Below are 24,673 nucleotides of genomic sequence, written 5' to 3'. Positions count from 1 at the left end.
CAAAAGATTCACCAACACAGATGTCCAGAATACTGTGGAATTTTGCGATGAAAACAGAGCTGTTTGTATTGGGACACAATGGTGTCCCAATACTTCCGCAAACTCCGTGACGTCACGCGCAAATGTCATCATACCGAGACGTTTTCAGCCGGATATTTCCCGGGAAATTTAAAATTGCACTTTATAAGTTAACCCGGCCGTATTGGCATGTGTTGCAATGTTAAGATTTCATCATTGATATATAAACTATCAGACTGCGTGGTCGGTAGTAGTGGGTTTCAGTACTACTACCGAACCCCACTACTACCGACCACACAGTCTGATAGTTTATATATCAATGATGAAATCTTAACATTGCAACACATGCCAATACGGCCGGGTTAACTTATAAAGTGCAATTTTAAGTTTCCCGCCACACTTCCGGTTGAAAAAGCCTTCGGAGGATGACGTATGCGCGTGACGTAGCCCGGGGAACAGAGGTATGCCTTCCCCATTGAATACAACACAAAAAAGCTCTGTTTTCATTTCATAATTCCACAGTATTCGGGACATCTGTGTTGGTGAATCTTTTGCAATTTGTTTAATGAACAATGGAGGCTGCAAAGAAGAACATTGTAGTTGGGATCTGTGTATAACGGCTGACTGTAGCAACACAACAAGGACTACTCACTTGGATAGCAGATGCGCTAGCCGATGCTAGCCGCCCACCGGCCACCGCACGGATGATCGGGTGAAGTCCTTCGTCGCGCCGTCGATCGCTGGAACGCAGGTGAGCACGGGTGTTGATGAGCAGAGCAGATGAGAGCTGGCTGGCGTAGGTGGAGCGTTAATGTTTTTATCATAGCTCTGTGAGGTCCGGTTGCTAAGTTGCTAAGTCAGCCTTAGCGTCGTTAGCAACAGCATTGTTAAGCTTTGCCAGGCTGAGATCTATTAACCGTGTAGTTACATGTACACGGTTTAATAGTATTGTTGATCTTCTGTCTATCCTTCCAGTCAGGGATTTATTTATTTTGTTTCTATCTGCATTTGAGACAGATGCTATCACGTTAGCTCATGCTAAAGAGCTTCGTCGATGTATTGTCGTGGGGATAAAAGTCACTGTGAATGTCGATTTCGCGTTCTCGTCTCTCATTTTCAAGAGGATATAGTATCCGAGGTGGTTTAAAATACAAATCCGTGATCCACAATAGAAAAAGGAGAGAGTGTGGAATCCAATGAGCCAGCTTGTACCTAAGTTACGGTCAGAGCGGAAAAAAATATGTATTTCACTGTATTCTAGTCCGTCACTCTAACGTTCCTCGTCCACAAATCTTTCATCCTCGCTCAAATTAATGGGGTAATCGTCGCTTTCTCGGTCCGAATAGCTCTAGCTGCGTTGAAAACAATAGGAAAATATGAGGGAGTGAACAACTGACAACGTCACGCTACTTCCGGTAGGGGCAAGGTTTTTTTTTATCAGAGACCAAAAGTTGCGAACTTTATCGACGTTGTTCTATACTAAATCCTTTCAGCAAAAATATGGCAATATCGCAAAATGATCAAGTATGACACATAGAATGGATCTTCTATCCCCGTTTAAATAAAAAAAATTCATTTCAGTAGGCCTTTAAGTAATGTACAACTTTACATCTGCCCAGATATTCATACATTCAATATTAAAGGCCTACTGAAACCCACTACTACCGACCACACAGTCTGATAGTTTATATACCAATGATGAAATCTTAACATTGCAACACATGCCAATACGGCCGGGTTAGATTAGTAAAGTGCCATTTTAAATTTCCCGCGAAATATTCTGCTGAAAACGTCTCGGTACGATGACGTTTGCGCGTGACATCACGGATTGTAGCGGACATATTGGGACACCATTGTGGCCAGCTATTAAGTCGTCTGTTTTCATCGCAAAATTCCACAGTATTCTGGACATCTGTGTTGGTGAATCTTTTGCAATTTGTTTAATGAACAATGAAGACAGCAAAGAAGAAAGCTGTAGGTGGGAAGCGGTGTATTAGCGGCCGGCTACAGAAACACAACCAGGAGGACTTTGAGTTGGATAGCAGACGCGCTACTGTGAGTACGCAGCTTTGGCTTCCAAACATTTGATCGCTTGCCCGTACGTGTGTGCCGCTATGTGCATGTCACGTACGTAACTTTGGGGAAATATATGTGCTGTATGAACTTTACGGAGGTGAACGGTACTTTGGGCTGTGGGATTGAGTGTGTTGTGCGGGTGTTTGAGTTGTATTGGTGGGTTATATGGACGGGAGGGGGGAGGTGTTTGTTATGCGCGATTAATTTGTGGCATATTAAATATAAGCCTGGTTGTGTTGTGGCTAATAGAGTATACAGTATATATGTCTTGTGTTTATTTACTGTTTTAGTCATTCCCAGCTGAATATCAGGTCCCACCCGCCTCTCACAGCATCTTCCCTATCTAAATCGCTTCCACTGCCCTCTAATCCTTCACTTTCACTTTCCTCATCCACAAATCTTAAATCCTCGCTCAAATTAATGGGGTGATCGTCACTTTCTCGGTCTGAATCGCTCTCGCTGCTGGTGGCCATGATTGTAAACAATGTGCAGATGTGAGGCGCTCCACAACCTGTGACGTCACGCTACTTCCGGTACAGGCAAGGCTTTTTTATCAGCGACCAAAAGTTGTGAACTTTATCGTCTATGTTCTCTACTAAATCCTTTCAGCAAAAATATGGCAATATCGCGAAATGATCAAGTATGACACATAGAATGGTCCTGCTATCACCGTTTAAATAAGAACATTTCATTTCAGTAGGCCTTTAAAGTTCAACTTTGTCAATACTTTATTTTGCCATTTTATTTATTGTTTAAGTTGCCCCACACCTCCTCTTTAAAATATGTTGCTTTTAGTTGTGATTTGTATTTAAGTGCAAAATTTGCTAAAAGACAAAATATATTTTATTGGTAATATTTGTTTTATTTAACTTGGAGATTAAAACGTTTACATTCCAATTACAATGTTAAAATAAATGAGAAATACAAGTTCATTGCATTAGTAAGGATATACATACAATATTATCATGAATTATCATTACATCAATGGTTTGTATGGTCTCATAAAAATAATGGCAATAATATAGTTTTTCTGCAATAATTTGTAGGTCAATATATTGTCAAGCAAAATATGTTATCGGCCCAGGCCTAGTGAGACCTCTTTCTCCCTCTTTCAAGTGAGAGAGGAAGAAAACAAACACACATGGACATCGTAATTTATCCTTGCCGGCAAATTTATCGAGTTCATTTTTATTTATCCATCCATCCATCCATCCATATTTTACCGCTTGTTAGCGTTCGATTAATTGACTTATTGACTATCGGCCAAAGCTTATTGGCAAAAATGTGGGGAAAAATCACGGGATTGGACAAAGTTGCGAAGCCATGCATAATTCGCTGGGATTGGTTGAATTTGCCTGAATCGCAACATTGCGAAATCCTGAAGGGACTGACTAATGGACAAAACGTACTCATAACAACACAGCCAACTACTATTTAACTGAAATTAGAAGCCTCAGACTGTCTTTTTAGACCTCTTAAAATAATTTAAATCAATGTGTGTCTTCTCGTCCATGACCCATTTGGGTCGAGATCAGCATGTGATAGACTCCCTTTTTGGCTAACAGTTGTTGATGTGTTCCTTGTTCTACCACCAAACCGTTTTTAATGACAGCAATGAGGTCTGCGTTTTGGATGGTGGACAGACGGTGGGCTATAACGATACATGTCCTGCCCTGCCTTGCTTTGTCCAACGCCTCCTGCACCACCTGGATCAAGCAACAGAATAGACAAAAGTCAAACAATTGAGATGGACGAATGCATAACTATTCTAGAAGAGAAAAAAAGGCCACCTTCTCGCTCTCAGTGTCGAGTGCAGACGTGGCTTCATCCAGAAGCAACAGTTTGGGGTTGCGGAGGATGGCTCGGGCTATGGCTATTCGTTGTTTCTGACCACCTGACAGCTGGGTCCCCTTGTCGCCTGCCTGAGTGTCATACTTCTGCTCAAGCAAACACAGGAAAAGTACATCCATGCAACATTAAACATTACCAAAATAATTATTAATAACTGTCCAAAGTTTGGTTGATTAAGCAAAAAAAAAAGAAGGAAAGCTTCAAGACAAAAACATGATTACATTTGGCAGGTTTTCAATGAAGCTGTGAATGTTGGCTGCCTCAGCAGCTGCCTTAATCTCCTCCATAGTTACAGTGCGACTGTTGTCTCCATAGGCGATGTTTTCAGCCAAGCTACAGTCAAACAGCACAGGCTCCTGGGACACAATACCTATCTGAGACCTCAGCCAGTGGATGTTCAGCTCTTTTACACTCTTGGAATCAAGCATCTGGAAGACCAAATAAGACAAAAACAAGCACATGAGTCCAGCTAAGAGTTAAAGTAGGAACTGTACTTTATTTTGGAATTTTGCATGTCATTCACAATCCTTTTGTAAAACAAGAATACTTTTGTTTTTTTATGCATTCTAAATAGTACATCAATGCGATCACAAGTTTGTTTACAATGGAGACTATGGGAGTCGCACTAGTCTGCCTATATAGCCCTTAAAAAAACATCCATACAGCTCCATTGAGGTTTTATATTCATGCTGTAAGTATATATGTAACTGGCATATTAATAATAACATTTAATATTTACGTATTTTGATAATTTTAAGCATACATGGATAATTCATTTAAAAAACGCATCACGTTTGCTTTTTTTCCTTAACATCACTGACTACTACTCACTGCAGACTTCATGAGAGCCAACAAACATAATAAAACATCACTTAATGTGTACAATGTCTGCTGTCATTAGGATGCCAATTAACTAATATAATTTTGTTATAGTCCCGTTTAGATGAATAATGACTCATAATCCTTGGGACGAAAATGGGGGTGGAACCAAACGTCTTTTCGTGTTGTTCTTGCCATTTCCGGGTCTAAATTGGCTGTCAAAGTGTACCAACTTGTCAGAATGCGTCCTCATCATTCTACTATTTGGGTGGGAGGCATGATTTATAATCTAGAATAAACATTCTTGAGTAGGGATGCGAGGAAGCAGCTCACCATTCGATAATGTCAAAATAGGCACCACTATAAATAGTTTGCTAATAATAACTAATACTTGGTTAATATACAAGTCTTCAATCTTCAATATTGAAGACTCTTCTACTCATCCCGGTTCTTCATACATCTGGCTAACTCGTTGATGCTTTGCACTTCTGTCTTGAGTATGTCTACAACTATTACTGTGGGACATCCTTGTGACCAGTTCCTATGCGTTGGTTACCATGGCACCAGTGTGCTGGCTGGCAGCTCCTGGTGTCTCTGGTAGTGTCTGTAAGTCTCATTCTCCTGGCTGCTGTCACTCACCCTGAATATTCCAGCATACGTATTCTCGTTGGAAACATGCACTCTTGTTAGTAAGGACTTCACTTAGCATTCTGGTGTAGCACCTGTCTATTGTCTTCTGCAGAGTTGGCTTCAGGGTCCAGCATTCACTGCCATAAAACATTCTACCTTCACATTAAGGGATCTGAGTTTGGTTTCTTGGGGGAGGTTGGAGCTCCATACACTGGCCATGCCATTCAGCGCCCTCCATGTAAGTGCCTTCCTCACTTTTCAATCTTGATGTGTCAAGTTGACCCATGAGCCCACATACTTGAAATCACTGACTTCTTTCAGAGTAGTGCCTCCTTTTGTTGTGAGAGGTGGATGTTCCGCTTTAATGTTATGGGTGACCACCTCACCTTCTTGAATTCAGCCGAAGGCCAACTTCGGCACAATCAGACTCCACTCTGCTCAAGAGCTCTTGTGCTTGCTCCATGTGGTCAGATATCATCCCCGTAGTTGAGATCAGACTCGTGTATGGAGAAAGTATGTCTACCTCAGTTTAAGACCTTCTCGTAAATGATTCGTCAAAAGGCACTTACGTGACTACTACGGAGTTTCAAGTGGTATAAAGCCCTTCATTGTAAAATATTAGTTGTTTTAAATACATGTATATGCAAATTAAATATCAATACAGAAGGAAACGCCATTGCAATTAAGTTATAGTGCGAGGTGGAGCCATATTTTTCTCTCAAAACGTATGTAATATGCATCTGGACCAGATGTTTGTTATACATGTTCTAAAGATACAGTATGTTTATGATAGAATACTTCACAAACAAATCCATTCACAATCAACACACTTTCTTATTGATATGTTTTTTTTTGTTTTTTTTTTAAATCACAGTCAATTAATTATGGATTGTACATAGCAAAAATCCAGTATAAATATATATACAGTATATATATACAGTATATATATATATATATATATATATATATATATATATATATATATATATATATATATATATATATATATATATATATATATAAATAATACATATACTGTGTATAGTAATTATTGCAGTAAAAAGCAGCATTAGTTCAATATTCAAGTTTGAGTTTGAGTTTATTTCGAACATTTAATGGGGTGGTTATAAAATCAGGAAGCCATGCAGACTCGCCACAACAAAATCTAAGCAAAATATTTAAAAAACCAAAAGTAAAAGCATAGGCAAAGCTCAGTGATTACAAAGAATACATTGGAGGCAGCCACCACAGTTGACATACTTCACACAAAAGTCATAATTTTTTCGTAATTGTTGGTCCAAAGCCAATGAGGATTTTGGCAAAATGAAGGTAATAAGTTTTTTTGGTTGTTTTGTGTATTTTTTTTGCGTTTATTAGGCTGTCGGGAGCGTGTTAAACAGCCTACTGGTCACTAAATACAGCATTAATGTATACAGTAGAGTGCATCAAATATGGCCGTAAAACTTTGTTTTGACAAAATAAAAGCATGGCACAACATTATGGAAAAGTCTACCGCAGCACATAAGAAAATGTGGGACCTACCCGACATTAAAGGGGTCCTTAAAAATTGGTTGAAGTCAAACCAGTCAAGCTACCATAGATGACCCTCTCTTTTAAAACTATGATTATTTGTACCTGTAGTGTCATTGTCTATTGTGTCCAAATTGTCTGTGTGTGTAACTGCGTGTTAGGGTTTTTTGTGCTAATTCCAGCATATTTATGTTGAAGCTATTTTTGCTGACACATTAATACGCACTATCCTAATTCAAATTAATTAATAAATACAATGTTTATTGTATGTACTAAATAATGAGCTTGAGTAGGTTTAAAACCATATTTATACATATTATTTTAGTTTATTTTGTCAGGAAAACAAAAGTCAAAATTACCGCAATGCATGGTTTCGGGCAAAGTCGCAGAGGCGCCATTTGTTTAGTCGTTCATACTCGTTACATACAACTCTGGTGTAAGTCAATCAGGACTACTGCAGGATGTCTTCTTGACCTCCTTGTTGTAAGAGTATGGCCAAGATCTTGCTCTTGTCAATTGATGGCCTTCTTGAGCACATAGTCCACGACTATGGCAAGGAGTAAGAGGGCTAAGGTATCCAGCCAGAATGTCAAACCACCTTGACCCATGTACCTGCATAAGGAGCAGGTAAAAGTTGGAAAATGTTGGAAGGGACATCCTAGGCCTTCCAGATCAGTGTTTCTGTGTTTTGAGTCAAAAACCTTTTTGAAATCATCTGTTAGGATCCGCTGCTCGGATCACAGTTTGTTTACTTTTTAGTGTCACGTGTGTTTTCAGCACCTTGTGTTTGTCTCTGTTGCCATGACAGCAGATTGTGCTCACTTGCCTCTGGTTAGTGTTCGGGACGCGCACCTGTTGCCCGGGCGCTAATCAGAGGGCTATTTAGTCTTTGCCCTGGCCTCACTCGGCCTGGCTTGCTAATTTGCTTTTATGCAACAGCTAACGACTACTTCGATTCCTGCTAGCTTTCATGCTATGTTATTTTTGCTTGCTAGCTCCCACGCTAGTCCCTTTATTTTTGTCTTAGGTGCTATGAGCACGTTTTTGTTGTTTCTGTCAGATTTATTCGCTTAAATAAATAATTGTCCTACCTGCACGCTGTGTCCGAAGCCGTCTGCATCCCTGGGAGAACAACCACGCACCACGATGCGTCCAGGTCGTTACAGTAGCAAGCCAGCAAGAAGAAGTTCTCTCGCAGCGAGCATGATGGAGGAGATGGACGAAGGTGCGTGGATGGTGTTGCGAGCGACGGAGGCGGAGACGCTTCGCTATTCCCCCTCGGAGCGCCAGGACCTGATCTGGGGTCCTAACGGAAGGTTGGTCCCATTCAACTCCGTATGGCCCGAGGATATCGCCACACCCCCGCACCACCGGACGCATCAGCGAAGACGGAAGCCGCCCAAGAGGTCTTCACTTTGCTGCCAAGATGCGCCACTCCCTCAGACTCCTCCACCGGTACACAGCAAGCTACATTCAGCCCAAGATTCCCCTCCTCAGATGTTTGGCAACCCAATTGATCACTTCGCCAAACATTTCTCCGACTGGGCTGTCAATCACCTGGACAGCAGCGACAATGACGTCATTCCATTGGCGCCCACTGATGAGGTAACTCCGCCCACTTCTGATGACGTCATAGATCAGGATTTTTTTTCTACCCTCAGCTTCTTTTTGTCAGCCGCTTCCTAAGAACTTTTATTCCAAGATAAGACATTATCAGGACATTTTTGTTAAATGTAAGTCTAGTCAGTCCCAGTCACTTTCTGATTTTCAAGCTCTACCTCCAGTGACTTTGGTTCCGCCCCCAGTTACTATTGCTCCGCCCACTACACAGACTTTTTCCCCCTGTGCTCCCACCCAATCTCAAGTGGGGGGTGAGAATAGACATTTTGGACATTTTAAAGGGGAGGAGTATACCCCCCTCCTGACTCCCTCCACCCACCCTTGAAGACGGTTCCAAACCACAAGGAGCGCGTCTGGTATCCGCTTCTTGAGGGGGGGGGGCTAGTGCTGGGAGCTGTGCTAGTGAGGTGGCACAACTACGCTCAGCCAAGCCGCAACCTCCTGCCTGGCCACCGCCACCAGTTTTTCGGCGTGCTAAGCCGCAACCTCCTGCTCGGCCACCGCCACCAGTCCTTCGGCGTGCTAAGCCGCAACCTCCTGCCCGGCCACCGCCACCGGTTTTTCGGCTTGCTAAGCCGCAACCGCCAGCTAGGCCACCTGCACCTAAGCTACCGCCAAATCTAAGTCTAGCACCAGCTCCACCACGTCAAACTCCACCACAGGTTCTAGTACCTGCACCACGACTGGTTCTCACACCAGCACCTGCACCAAGACTGGTTCTCACACCAGCACCTGCTCCAAGTCTGGTTCACGCACCAGCACCGGCTGCCACGACAGCAACTCCTGCTGCCACGACAGCGACTCCGGCTGCCACGACAGCGACTCCGGCTGCCACGACAGCGACTGCGGCTGCCACGACAGCGACGCCGGCTGCCACGACAGCGACTACGGCTGCCACGGCAGCGACGACGACGCCGCCTCCTGCTCCAGCTGCCACGGCAACGACGACGCCTCCTGCTTCCACGGCGACGTCGACGCCTCCTGCTTCCACGGCGACGTCGACGCCTCCTGCTTCCACGGCGACTCCTCCTGCTTCCACGGCGACGTCTGCTCTCTCCTCGTCTTCGGTGGAGCTTCCCAGGGCGCCGCCGCCTTCCTCGCCCCCGTCGCCGTCTCTGCGACCTCGAGTGGTTCGGCTGCGCGGGCGGAGATCGGGGGCCCGCGTGCAGCTCTCGAGGTCAGTGAATGGACGCCAGTGGCGCAAACTGCAGCGACATCCAAGACGTTGTCGGAGAACTCTCCGGTTGATGAACTTCTGGCGCCACTCACGCCCACCTTCTCGGCGGCCACGAATGTGGCCTTTCCGTGGTCGCACGCCTCGTCAGCGGCAGCGGCGTTCCATTCGCCGTCGCCACCTGACCCTTCCCGGTGGATTCGGGGACACGTGGCCTGGCGACCCACCACCAAGTCCTCCCTCCGCCCGCCCTTGACTCGTGAACTATTTCTTGTTTTTTGGGTTCTAGTTTTTTGTTGTTGTCAAGGGACATCTGGTATCTGTCCTTTAAGGGGGGGGGGGGTACTGTTAGGATCCGCTGCTCGGATCACAGTTTGTTTACTTTTTAGTGTCACGTGTGTTTTCAGCACCTTGTGTTTGTCTCTGTTGCCATGACAGCAGATTGTGCTCACCTGCCTCTGGTTAGTGTTCGGGACGCGCACCTGTTGCCCGGGCGCTAATCAGAGGGCTTTTTAGTCTTTGCCCTGGCCTCACTCGGCCTGGCTTGCTAATTTGCTTTTATGCAACAGCTAACGCAGGGGTCACCAACCTTTTTGAAACCAAGGGCTACTTCTTGGGTACTGATTAATGCGAAGGGCTACCAGTTAGATACACACTTAAATAAATTGCCAGAAGTAGCCAATTTGCTCAATTTACCTTTAACTCTGTTATTATTAATAATTAATGATATTTATCTTTGTGGAAACACTGATCATCTTAATGATTTCTCACAATAAATATATATAGAAACAGATAAATATCAATATGCAACACTTTATTTTTATATTTTCTCTAAGTGCACATTTTTCAAATTGAACATTTTCAAATGATCACTTCTAAGACAGTCTTGTGAAATCACAATATGCCATTTTAACTAGCTAGCCACTAACATTTTTTAACAAATCATGAATTACTTTGCACCATGTTTGTACAAATAATAACTCATGTAAAATACAAAAGTAAACTCTCAAATTTTTAAATCATGTCACACTTTGAACTGGACACCAAATCTGTTATCTGTTTCTTTGTCAGTTAGTGGGAAGCCTGGCATTGCATGCTGTTAACTAGTGTGTTGTACTCTGGTGTGTAACTTGACACTGCAACTCTGAGTGAGTCTTGCAGATGTGCATCAGTGAGGCGTGTTCTGTGTTTGTTCTTGATGGAGTTCATGTCAGAAAAGGCTGATTCACAAAGATAAGATTTTTCCTCATTGTTTGCGGAACCTTCTTAATCTTTTGGACATATTTTCACAGCAATCTGGCCTTAAGCTTAATTATGATAAATGTAAAATGTTAAGGATCGGAAATCTAAAGGGAACGTCCTTTCGAATGGAATGCAAAGTGCCTGTTTTGTTGTCCCAGAAAATCTGGAAGATCTAGGCTCAGTAAATTATGATAATCGACTAAGAAAGCTGGACAAAATTATGCAATTATGGAAAGGGAAATCCCTAACCTTGTATGGTAAAATGTCTATTGCCAACTCGTTAATTATTCCTCAATTTATTTATTTGTTTTTGTCATTACCAGCTCCATCACAAAACTTTTTTAAGATTTATGAGCGGAGGGTCTTCGATTTTGTCTGGAACGGCAAACCAGAAAAGATTAAAAGAAAGGTTTTGTACAAAGAGTATGAATATGGGGGCCTGAAACTTCTCAACCTTGAAGCTATGTGTCTGTCTTTAAAAGCATCAATTGTTCCAAAGATGTATTTAAAGATTGAGTGGTACACAAATGTCCTGTTGGACAAAAAACATGTACTGTATCAAAAGAAATTGTATCCTTTTTTACAAGTGATCCCCTCCCAGAGAGTCTGCTGGGAAACATGGCAGGGTTCATAAAGGAAACAATCCACTCATAGTGGTGTTTTCAATTTTATGTGCCAGAAAAAAGAGACGATATTTTGCAGCAGTTAATATGGATGAACTCTAATATTGTAATAGATGGAAAGCCGTTCTTTTGGAAAAATATGTTTGAAAGAGGAATCATTTTTGTCAATGATATTATCAATGAGAATGGTACAATTATGAAGTATGATGAATTTAGAGCTATGTATGGTGATGCTTGCTCAAGCTTTTCATTTTATCAACTAACTGGAGTAATTGGGAAAAGATGGAAACAAATAATTAATTATGGAACTACTAAATTATTAGTTTGTAAACCTCTAATAAGAAATTCTAGTTGGCAAAAAGGAACTAAAATAAATAGAAAAATATATAATTTTTATTTAATAAAAAAATCTTTGAAGGCTGCCTCATACAACACAAATAGAAAATGGGAGGACTTTTTTGACTGCCCGTTGCCATGAGATGCCATATTCAATCTAATCTATAAAACCACTATCGATGTGCAAAATCGTTATTTTCAAATTAAAATTATTTATAACTTCTTACCCACAGGGAAAATGTTAAAATTATGGAATATGACAGAGTCAGATGATTGCCGATTTTGTTGTCAGGAGCCTGAATCCACCCTGCATTTGTTTTGGTATTGTCATATTGTGTCTTTGTTTTGGGTGGAAGTTGAAAAAATGTGTTTAAGGATTGGTTTGTTTATGAAGCTTAATGTGGTTTCTGTTATTTTAGGAGAGTTCATTGACAATCATGATTTAGTCAATTTAATTATAGTACTCGGTAAAATGTTTATCTTTAAGGCCAAAGACAGATATTCACTTAGTATTACTTTCTTTAAAACATTTATTCAGTATTTTCTAACTTTAGAAAGTTACATGGTTGAAAACGATAATGATGCCAAAAAACATTAAAAAAAAGATGAGAAGTCCTCAAAGGCTTATTTTGAAAGTATAATTATGTTTATAGATTATATGATATCTGTTGTTGTGTTCCCTAATTTGAGTGACCTGGACATAATCTGGGCTATACATAAATGCTTATTTTGAAAATGTAATTTTGTTTATAAATTATATGCAATCTGTTGTGTTCCCTAATTTTTTTCTGTGTACATGAATGAAGGTGTGTGTTGCTGAGTCCGACTTGGACATTATCTGGACTGGGCCTGGTTTAAAAAACCCTTTAAAAAAATCTAATTTCTTTGACAACCTGGTCTGTTGAAGATAAGGCCCTTTTTAAAAAAATAAAATAAAATAAGATAAATAAATAAAAAACATTTTCTTGGATAAAAAAGAAAGTAAAACAATATAAAAATAATTACATAAAAAATAGTAATTAATGAAAATGTTAGTGGACCAGCAGCCTATACAATCACGTGTGCTTCAGGGACTGTGTCCCTTGCAGATGTGTTGTCTATGTTGTGGGAACCAGAATATTGGTAGCAGAAAGAAATAACCCCTTTTGTGTGAGTGGGTGTGGATGAGTGTGCATGGGGGAGGTTGTTTGGGTTGATGCACTGATTGAAAGTGTATCTTGTGTTTTTTGTATGTGGATTTAATTAAAAAAAAAAAAAAAAAAAAAAATGTTTTTTTTTTTTTTTTAGAACAGGCCCGCGGGCGACTCATCTGGTCCTTACGGGCGACCTGGTGCCCGCGGGCACCGCGTTGGTGACCCCTGAGCTAACGACTACTTCGATTCCTGCTAGCTTTCATGCTATGTTATTTTTGCTTGCTAGCTCCCACGCTAGTCCCTTTATTTTTGTCTTAGGTGCTATGAGCACGTTTTTGTTGTTTCTGTCAGATTTATTCGCTTAAATAAATAATTGTCCTACCTGCACGCTGTGTCCGAAGCCGTCTGCATCCCTGGGAGAACAACCACGCACCACAATGCGTCCAGGTCGTTACATCATCCATCCATCCATTTTCTACCGCTTGTCCCTTCAGGGTCGCGGGGAGTGCTGGAGCCTATCTCAACTGCACACGGGCGGAAGCAATAAAGCACAATACAGCCGTCAGGGTGTTCGTCTTCACACCCTTGATGAGTCTTCTCAGGGCCAGGATCTGGGCTAGTGTGGTCCTCTCTTCTCAAAAGCCATTTAGATTTTCCCTCAGGTGAGGGTCAATGGCATGTCGAATCCGGTTTAGTATCATGTGGTTGTAGCTTCTCCATTCCGCTTAACCTTTGCTCTTGGCCCTTAAGAACATGTTGAAAATGCGCCACTAGGAATTTGGACGTTGCTTGAGTCTGGCTATGTCATCAACCCTTGCCGCTTGCAGATGCAACACATGTTTGTGCCGTCTTGTGAAATGTTTAACTTTGCTTGAGCTCTTTTATTTTGGCTGTAGACAAAAAGAGAGACCTTTTTGTTGTTGTTTTATTTTTTTTATTTATTAAATCAACATAAATAAAACCCCACAAGATACACTTACAATTAGTGCACCAACCCAAAAACCCTCCCTCCCCCATTCATTGTCACTCATTCACACAAAAAGGTTGTTTCCTTCTGTTATTAATATTCTGGTTCCTACAATATATATCAACACAGTCTGCAAGGGATACAGTCCGTGAAGCATTGTGATTGTGTGTGCTGTGGTCCACTAATAGTACTAACCTTTAACAGTTAATTTTACTCATTTTCATTAATTACAAGTTTCTATGCAACAGTTTTTATTTTATTTTAGTTTCTTTTGTGTTCAAGAAAATGTTTATATATATATATATATATATATATATATATATATATATATATATATATATATATATATATATATATATATATATATATATATATATATATATATATATATATATATTTTTTAAATGTTTTTAATAAAGGACATTATCTTCACCAGACCAGGTTGTCAATAAAATTTGATTGTTTAAAGGGTTCTTAAAACCAGGTCCAGTCCAGATTATGTCCAGGTCGGGCTCAGCAACACACACCTTCATGTATGTACAATCAAAATTAGGAAACACAACAACAGATTGCATATAATCTATAAACAATATTACATTTTCAAAATAAGCACTTAAATACAGTCCAGAATATGTCCAGGTCGCGCTCAGCAACACACACCTTCATTTATGTACATTCAAATTAGGGAACACAACAGCAGATTGCATACAATTTATAAACAAAATACATTTTCAAAATAAGCCTTTATGTACAGTCCAGTATATGTCCAGGTCGGACTCAGCAACACACACCTTCATATTTGTACACTCAAATTAGCGAACACAACAACATATTGCATATAATCTGTAAACAAAATTACATTTTCAAAATAAACATTTGAGGACTTCCCATCTTTTTTAATGTTTTTTGGCATCATTATCGGTTTCAACCATGTAAATAAATGATAAATGGGTTATACTTGTATAGCGCTTTTCTACCTTCAAGGTACTCAAAGCGCTTTGACACTATTTCCACATTTACCCATTCACACACACATTCACACACTGATGGCGGGAGCTGCCATGCAAGGCGCTAACCAGCAGCCATCAGAGGCAAAGGGTGAAGTGTCTTGCCCAAGGACACAACGGACGTGACTAGGAAGGTAGGAGGTGGGAATTGAACCCCAGTAACCAGCAACACTCCGATTGCTGGCACAGCCACTCTATCAACTTCGCCACGCCGTCCCCCCTATGTAACTATCTTAAGTTAAAAAATACTGAATAGATGTTTTAAAGAAAGTAATACTAAGTGAATATCCGTTTTTGGCCTTAAAAATAAACCTTTTACCGAGTACTATAATTAAATTGACTCAATCATGACTGTCAATTAACTCTCCTAAAATAACAGAAACCACATCAACCTTCATAAACAAACCAATCCTTAAACAAATTTTTTCAACTTCCACCCAAAACAAAGACACAATATGACAATACCAAAAGAAATTCAGAGTGGATTCAGCCTCCTGACAACAAAATCGGCAATCATGTGACTCTGTCATGTTCCATAGTTTTAAAATTTTTCCCGTGGGTAAGAAGTTATAAATAATTTTTATTTCAAAATAACGATTTTGCACATCGATAGTAGTTTTGTAGATTAATTTCAATGTTGCATCCCACAGCAACGGGCAGTCAAAAAAGTCCTCCCATTTTCCCAGTGATTTCTTTATTAAATAAAAATTATATATTTTTCTATTTATTTTAGTTCCTTTTTGCAACTAGAATTTCTTATTGGAGGTTTACAAACTAATAATTTAGTAGGTCCATAATTAATTATGTTTCCATTTTTTCCCAATTGCTCCAGTTAGTTGATTAAATGAAAAGCTTGAACAAGCATCACCATACATAGTTCTAAATTCATCATACTCCATAATCTTACCATTCTCATTGATATTGTCATTGACAAAAATGATTCCTCTTTCAAACATATTTTTCCAAAAGAAGGGCTTTCCATCTACGTTTGTATTACAATATTAGAGTTCATCCATATTATCTGCTGCAAAATGTCATCTCTTTTTTCTGGCACATAAAATTGAAAACACCACCATGAGTGAATTGTTTCCTCTATGAACCCCGCAATGTTTCCCAGCAGACTCTCTACATAAGGAAAATGGGAGGGCATCACTTTTAAAAATGGATATAATTTCTTATGATACAGTACATGTTTTTTGTCCAACAGGACACTTGTGTACCACTCAGTGTTTAAATACATCTTTGGAACAATTGATGCTTTTAAGACAGACACATAGCTTCAAGGTTAAGAAGTTTCAGGCCCCCATATTCATATTCATTGTACAAAACCTTTCTTTTGATCTTTTCTGGCTTGCCGTCCCAGACAAAATTGAAGACCCAATGCTCATAAACCTTAAAAAGGTTTTGTGATTGAGCTGGTAATGACAAAAATAAATAAATAAATTGAGGAATAATTAAAGAGTTGACAATAGATATTTTACCATACAAGGTTAAGGATTTCCCTTTCCATAATTGCAGAATTGTATCCAACTTTCTTAGTCAATTATCGTAATTTACTGAGCAGAGGTCTTCCAGATTCTCTGGGACCACAACACCAAGTATGTTAACTGGTCCATCCATCCATCCATCCATTTTCTACCGCTTGTCCCTTTTAGGGTTTCGGGGGGTGCTGGAGCCTATCTCAGCTGCATTTGGGCGGAAGGCGGTGTACACCCTGGACAAGTCTCCACCTCATCGCAGGGCCAACACAGATAGACAGACAACATTCACACTCACATTCACACACTCTGGCCAATTTTAGTGTTGCCAATCAACCTATACCCAGGTGCATGTCTTTTGGAGGTGGGAGGAAGCCGGAGTACCCGGAGGGAACCCACGCAGTCACAGGGAGAACATGCAAACTCCACACAGAAAGATCCCGAGCCCGGGATTGAACTCAGGACTACTCAGGACCTTCGTATTGTGAGGCACATATCTGTCCACAAAACAGGCACTTTGCATACCATTTGAAAGGATGTTCCCTTTAAAATTCCGATCCTTAATATTTTATATTTATCATAATTAAGCTTAAACCCAGATTGCTGTGAATATACATCCACAAACATGGATGCATATGCAAAAGTGCAATATATTTATCTGTACAGCAATCTATTTATTTATATCTGCACCTTATTGCTCTTTTATCCTGCACTACAACGAGCTAATGCAACAAAATTTCGTTCTTATCTGTACTGTAAAGTTCAAATTTGAATGACAATAAAAGGAAGTCTAAGTCTAAGTCTAAAAGATGTCTAAAAGATTTAGAAGGTTTTGTAAGCAATGAGGATTGGGCTTTATAAAGAAGCTTGTATCGTCTGCATACATTGTTATTTTACTTTCAATATTATTATTACTGAGCCCTTCAATATTTTAATTCAATCTAACTTGAATCGCCAATATTTCCATAGCAATAACAAACAAGTATGGAGACAAAGGGCACCCTTGTTTTAGATAGAATAGAGGTATTGTCCCAGAGATGTATCCATTATTAATAATTCTAAAGTTTGTTTTATTATATAGCGTCTTGATCCAGTGTAATAAGGAGTTGCCAAAATTGAAAAAAAAAAGCTTTTACAAATAAAATCTAAGCTAATTTTGTCAAATGCCTTCTACAGGTCGGCTACAAAAAATAATCTTTTATTTTCCATATTATAATTTTCGATGATTTCTAATTGTCTAATATTGTTTCCTATGTTTCTTCCTTGTAGGAAACCTGATTGATATTGGTAAATAATATTTGACAAAACAGACTTAAGTCGTGTATCAAACATTTTGCCAGGATCTTAGCATCGTAACACTGAAGTGTAATTGGTCTCCAATTTTTCAGATAAACTGGGTCTTTATACTGACCATTTATTTCCTGTTTCAATAACAAAGAAATAAGACCTTCTGTTTGAGAGTTAGACAAAAAAACGTTTTATATGAATAATTGAAACTAGAAAGCAATAGTTTCTTAACCTCTTCATAAAATACTTGATAAACCTAAATAGGTATTCCATCTAATCCTGGGGTTTTCCCTGGATTTCTACAAGTTATTTTTCCCTAATGAGGCCTTCACATGAATGGCTTTCTTCCGAATTAAATTTTCTTTCATAATTTTCTGGAAAAAAATTTGTAGTTTCAGGAGGGATTACCGGATTTGAAAAAATATTTAAAAAATATTTTTAAATTTTTTCAACAATGTGGTGTGTGTAGCCAATACATTTCCATTTGTTTTAATAAGCTTGGAAATGTTCTTTTTAGAATTATTTTTTGTTTGGATATTTAAAAATAATTTTGAACACTTCTCACCTTTTTTCATCCAGATTGCTCTGTTGCAGTCATAACTTTTCAATAATTGTTTTTCAACTAAGTCTGCTAACTCTTCTTGTTTGACTGTAAAGGAATTCAGTTGCTCATTAGTTGGATTATCATTACTATCAATGATTTTTGTAAATCCTCAATTTCTTTCTTTAATTCCTGTTCTGGGTGGTCCGCCCTCCAATGGGCTCTCCACCCATAGCAGGGGTCATAGAGGTCGGGTGCAATGTGAGCTGGGCGGCAGCCGAAGGCAGGGCACTTGGCGGTCCGATCCTCGGCTACAGAAGCTAGCTCTTGGGACGTGGTACGTCACCTCACTGGGGGGGGGAAGGAGTCTGAGCTAGAGCGCGAGGTGGAGAAGTTCAGGCTAGACATAGTCGGACTCACTTCGACGCACAGCAAGGGCTCTGGAACCAGTTCTCTTGAGAGGGGCTGGACTCTCTTCCACTCTGGCGTTGCCGGCAGTGAGAGGCGACGAGCTGGGGTGGCAATTCTTGTTGCCCCCCGGCTCAGAGCCTACATGTTGGAGTTCAACCCGGTGGACGAGAGGGTAGCTTCCCTTCGCCTTCGGGTGGGGGAACGGGTCCTGACTGTGGTTTGCGCTTACGCGCCAAACCGCAGCTCAGAGTACCCACCCTTTTTGGATTCACTCGAGGGAGCACTTGAGAGTGCTCCCCCGGGTGATTCCCTCATTCTACTGGGGGACTTCAACGCTCATGTTGGCAGCGACAGTGAAACCTGGAGAGGCGTGATTGGGAAGAATGGCCGCCCGGATCTGAACCCGAGCAGTGTTTTGTTATTGGACTTTTGCGCCCGTCACAGATTGTCCATAACGAACACCATGTTCAAACATAAGGGTGTCCGTATGTGCACTTGGCACCAGGACACCCTAGGCCGCAGTTCCATGATCGACTTTGTAGTTGTGTCGTTGGATTTGCGGCCTCATGTTTTGGACACTCGGGTGAAGAGAGGGGCGGAGCTTTCTACCGATCACCACCTGGTGGGGAGTTGGCTGCGATGGTGGGGGAGGATGCTGGACAGACCTGGCAGGCCCAAACGCATTGTGAGGGTTTGCTTGGAACGTCTGGCAGAGTCTCCTGTCAGAGAGAGTTTCAATTCCCACCTCCGGAAGAACTTTGAACATGTCACGAGGGAGGTGCTGGACATTGAGTCCGAATGGACCATGTTCCGCGCCTCTATTGTCGAGGCGGCTGATTGGAGCTGTGGCCGCAAGGTAGTTGGTGCCTGTCGTGGCGGTAATCCTAGAACCCGTTGGTGGACACCGGCGGTGAGGGATGCCATCAAACTGAAGAAGGAGTCCTATCGGGTTCTTTTGGCTCATAGGACTCCTGAGCCAGCGGACAGGTACCGACAGGCCAAGCGGTGTGCGGCTTCAGCGGTCGCGGAGGCAAAAACTCGAACATGGGAGGAGTTCGGGGAAGCCATGGAAAACGACTTCCGGACAGCTTCGAAGCTATTCTGGACCACCATCCGTCGCCTCAGGAAGGGGAAGCAGTGCACTATCAACACCGTGTATGGTGAGGATGGTGTTCTGCTGACCTCGACTGTGGATGTTGTGGATCGGTGGAGGGAATACTTCGAAGACCTCCTCAATCCCACCAACACGTCTTCCTATGAGGAAGCAGTGCCTGGGGAATCTGTGGTGGGCTCTCCTATTTCTGGGGCTGAGGTTGCTGAGGTCCGCCCGGAGTTCCTTAAGGCTCTGGATGCTGTGGGGCTGTCTTGGGGATCACACTCCTCAGCCTTCCCGGTAAGGTCTATACAGGTGTGCTGGAGAGGAGGCTACGCCGGATAGTCGAACCTCGGATTCAGGAGGAACAGTGTGGTTTTCGTCCTGGTCGTGGAACTGTGGACCAGCTCTATACTCTCGGCATGGTCCTTGAGGGTGCATGGGAGTTTGCCCAACCAGTCTACATGTGTTTTGTGGACTTGGAGAAGGCATTCGACCGTGTCCCTCGGGAAGTCCTGTGGGGAGTGCTCAGAGAGTATGGGGTATGGAACTGTCTGATTGTGGCGGTCAGCTCCCTGTATGATCAGTGCCAGAGTTTGGTCCGCATTGCCGGCAGTAAGTCGGACCCGTTTCCAGTGAGGGTTGGACTCCGCCAAGGCTGCCCTTTGTCACCGATTCTGTTCATAACTTTTATGGACAGAATTTCTAGGCGCAGTCAAGGCGTTGAGGGGATCTGGTTTGGTGGCTGCAGGATTAGGCCTCTGCTTTTTGCAGATGATGTGGTCCTGATGGCTTCATCTGGCCAGGATCTTCAGCTCTCACTGGATCGGTTCGCAGCTGAGTGTGAAGCGACTGGTATGGGAATCAGCACCTCCAAGTCCGAGTCCATGGTTCTCGCCCGGAAAAGAGTAGAGTGCCATCTCCGGGTTGCGGAGGAGACCCTGCCCCATGTGGAGGAGTTCAAGTACCTCGGAGTCTTGTTCACGAGTGAGGGAAGAGTGGATCGTGAAATTGACAGGCGGATCGGTGCGGCGTCTTCAGTAATGCGGACGCTGTATCGATCCGTTGTGGTGAAGAAGGAGCTGAGCCGGAAGGCAAAGCTCTCAATTTACCGGTCGATCTACGTTCCCATCCTCACCTGTGGTCATGAGCTTTGGGTTATGACCGAAAGGACAAGATCACGGGTACAAGCGGCCGAAATGAGTTTCCTCCGCCGGGTGGTGGGGCTCTCCCTTAGAGATAGGGTGAGAAGCTCTGCCATCCGGGGGGAGCTCAAAGTAAAGCCGCTGCTCCTCCACATCGAGAGGAGCCAGATGAGGTGGTTCGGGCATCTGGTCAGGATGCCACCCGAACGCCTCCCTAGGGAGGTGTTTAGGGCACGTCCGACCGGTAGGAGGCCACGGGGAAGACACAGGACACGTTGGGAAGACTATGTCTCCCGGCTGGCCCGGGAACGCCTCGGGATCCCCCGGGAAGAGCTGGACGAAGTGGCTGGGGAGAGGGAAGTCTGGGTTTCCCTGCTTAGGCTGCTGCCCCCGCGACCCGACCTCGGATAAGCGGAATAAGATGGATGGATGGATGGAATTCCTGTTCTGCCATTTTATTTTGGGTTTTTTTCTCCATGAAGTGTACGCAATGGCATATCCCCTAAACAACATTTGAAGGCTTCCGAAACTATTTGGGGATTTGACGATCCTACATTATTTTAAAAAAAAGTGAGTAATACATTGCTTTGTTTTTTCAATAAATTCATCATCCTGTAGAAGCATTTGATTAAACTTCCAATATCCGGGCCCACGTGTATTATCTTCAATTGCAAAATTAAATCCTATATAATTATGATCAGAACACAATTCGTCATCTATTGATATTGCAGTCACTTTGTTTAGCAATGAAAATGATATAAAAAATAGTCAATATGACTTGCCTGGTTTTGTCTTCTCCATGTATATCGTACTAATTTAGGATTTTTGAATCTCCAGATATCAATTAAATCAAATGCATCCATAACATTTTGAATCTTTTGTAAAGATTGAGGATGATAATCCATTGAAGAATTCCATTTTCGGTCCAGAATTTTATTCAAGGCAACAATAAAGTCCCCCACAGTAATAATTTCCCCTTGTTGTTCTTGCAACATATCACTTATTTCCACAAAAAAAGAAGGTTCATCAACATTTGGCCCATACAGATTCAAAACACACATCTGTTGACCCTGAATGATCATATTTAATATTAACCAGCGTCCTTTTGAGTCTTATTTCATAGAGTTAAATTGAAAATTAAATAGATTTTTTATCAACATCATAACACCTTTTGAATTTATGTGACCATGTGAAAATAAAATCGGACCATCCCATTCTTTTCTCCATTTTTCTTCATCTAAATTTGTTGAATGCGTTTCTTGAAGACAAAAAATATCTTGATATCTTGTTTTTTTCCTTCAGCCACATAAATATAAGTTTTCTTTTTCTGTTGTCTGTAAGACCATTGCAATTATAACTAATTATTCCAACTTCATTATCGTTCTTATAAACCATGGTACCTGAGTAGATTCATTATGTATTTTTTTGGTTCTCTTAATACCATACGTTTCTAACAAACCCACAGACATACCATTCACACAAGACAAACAAATACATAACCCCCCAAAAGACCGTTTTTCAACATCTAACTACATTATCCAGTCCCAGAATAAACTGAAAAGCTCCAAACAAAATATCAAGCCATTTCCGTCAAGTCGTAACCATGGCGATGTTGCGATGACGCAATCACTGCGCGACTTTGTTATTGTTCTTCACATGCTTCCACAGGTCTGTACAGCTCACCATTAACGTACAGTTTATCGACAACAAGACGAGCTTGTTGTCCTTTCTGCCTAAAGAACTTCATAATTGTAATTAACTTACGTCATTTCTCCACCACTTCAGTTGGGTATTGGCTGGTCACGAAGAATACAGTGCAATTTAGTCTTCTGGAGAGACCAAGCACTCCGTCTTTACATTCGGAGTTAGTAAACTTTACAACCATAGGTCTCGGTTTAGCATCCTCCTTGCGTTTGCCAATCCTGTATGCTCGTTCCATTTAGATCCTCTTGACTTCTTCCTCCGGGACACTGAGTTGCTCCTGCAGAAAGGCTCTGACGAGGTTCTCCGTGATGCTGTAAGTTTCTCCTACATCTTCGCTAATCCCCATGATCAGCAGGTTGTCCCGCATGCAGAGTTCCAACAAGTCCGCCTTTAACTTCTCGTTGTCCGTTGTCAGTCTAGTGGTTTCGAGTGTCAGGCTTGTTACCTCTGCTTTTAGCGTTGTCTGTTCCCTTTTTATCTCCTCCATTTCAGCGTGATTGTACTCGACTGATCTTTTCAGCTCTGTAACGTCAGTTTTTAGTTCATCCAAAATGTCCAGTGTTCCAAGTTTTTCAACCATAGCTTCCACCATTTTTCGATCGTCCGCAGTAAACGTTGCAATTTTGTCCGAATCACTAGAGGACAATTGATCACAGACGTGCTTACAGTCCTTTAATCCGCGTTTTGGCATGGTAGCAGGGGAACAATGGGTCACTCAGCGTTCGAGGCACCTTATCTTCAGCCAAATGACACTCGTGAGTAGTATATTTCTCACCAATTGCATGGAGGTGGATATATGTAGCGAAAACGACTTCGGCCTTTAATGCCATTTATGACATTAAAGGCCTACTGAAATGATTTTTTTTAAATTTAAACGGGAATAGCAGATCCATTCTATGTGTCATACTTGATCATTTCGCGATATTGCCATATTTTTGCTGAAAGGATTTAGTAGAGAAAATCGACGATAAATTTTGCAACTTTTACTCGCTGATAAAAAAAGCCTTGCCTGTACCGGAAGTAGCGTGACGTCAGAGGAGGTAATATCCTCACAATTTTACTTTGTTTACAATGGAGCGAGAGAGATTTGGACCGAGAAAGTGACGATTACCCCATTAATTTGAGCGAGGATGAAAGATTCGTAGATGAGGAACGTTACAGTGAAGGACTTGCGAGGCAGTGATGGACGTATCTTTTTTCGCTCTGACCGTAACTTAGGTATAAAGCTGGCTCATTGGATTCCACACCCTCTCCTTTTTCTATTGTGGATCACGGATTTGTATTTTAAACCACCTCGGATACTATATCCTGTTGAAAATGAGAGTCGAGCACACGAAATGGACATTTAAAGTGACATTAATCTCCAAGACAATACATCGGTGACACACTTAGCTACTGAGCTAACGTGATAGCATCGTTCTCAAATGCAGATAGAAACATAATAAATAAACCCCTGACTGGAAGGATAGACAGAAGATCAACAATACTATTAAACCATGTACATATAACTACACGGTTAAAAATTCTCAGCCTGGTAAAGCTTAACTATGCTGTTGCTAACGACGCTAAGGCTAATTTAGCAACTTAGCAACCGGACCTCACAGAACTATGTACTCTCTCCTTTTTCTATTGTGGATCACGGATTTGTATTTTAAACCACCTCGGATACTATATCCTCTTGAAAATGAGAGTTGAAAACGCGAAATGGACATTTAAAGTTACTTTTATCTCCAAGACAATACATCGGTGACACACTTAGCTACTGAGCTAACGTGATAGCATCGTTCTCAAATGAAGATAGAAACAAAATAAATAAACCCCTGACTGGAAGGATAGACAGAAGATCAACAATACTATTAAACCATGTACATGTAACTACACGGTTAAAAATTCTCAGCCTGGTAAGGCTTAACAATGCTGTTGCTAACGACGCTAAGGCTAATTTAGCAACTTAGCAACCGGACCTCACAGAACTATGATAAAAACAT

General features: G+C 41.5%; 1 protein-coding gene across 2 annotated transcripts in view; it reads right to left on the bottom strand.

Annotated features, from left to right (window-relative positions):
- Positions 1-741: 741 nt before the first annotated feature.
- The window catches only part of LOC133659918 (ATP-dependent translocase ABCB1-like), a 139,186-nt gene continuing 115,254 nt past the window's right edge, over positions 742-24,673 (bottom strand). For both annotated transcript variants that reach the window (XM_062062783.1, XM_062062784.1), the window contains 3 exons: positions 4,167-4,373; positions 3,885-4,031; positions 742-3,800 (listed from right to left, as the gene is read on the bottom strand). In XM_062062783.1, coding sequence (XP_061918767.1) covers positions 3,585-3,800; positions 3,885-4,031; positions 4,167-4,373 — 570 coding nt within the window. In that variant the 3' untranslated portion in view covers positions 742-3,584. The remainder of the gene's footprint in view (positions 3,801-3,884; positions 4,032-4,166; positions 4,374-24,673) is intronic.

This window comes from Entelurus aequoreus, linkage group LG11, assembly GCF_033978785.1.
Source record: "Entelurus aequoreus isolate RoL-2023_Sb linkage group LG11, RoL_Eaeq_v1.1, whole genome shotgun sequence".
Taxonomy (NCBI): domain Eukaryota; kingdom Metazoa; phylum Chordata; class Actinopteri; order Syngnathiformes; family Syngnathidae; genus Entelurus; species Entelurus aequoreus.
The sequence above is the reverse complement of the archived record's forward strand: the minus strand, read 5'-3'. Positions and strand labels throughout refer to the sequence as shown.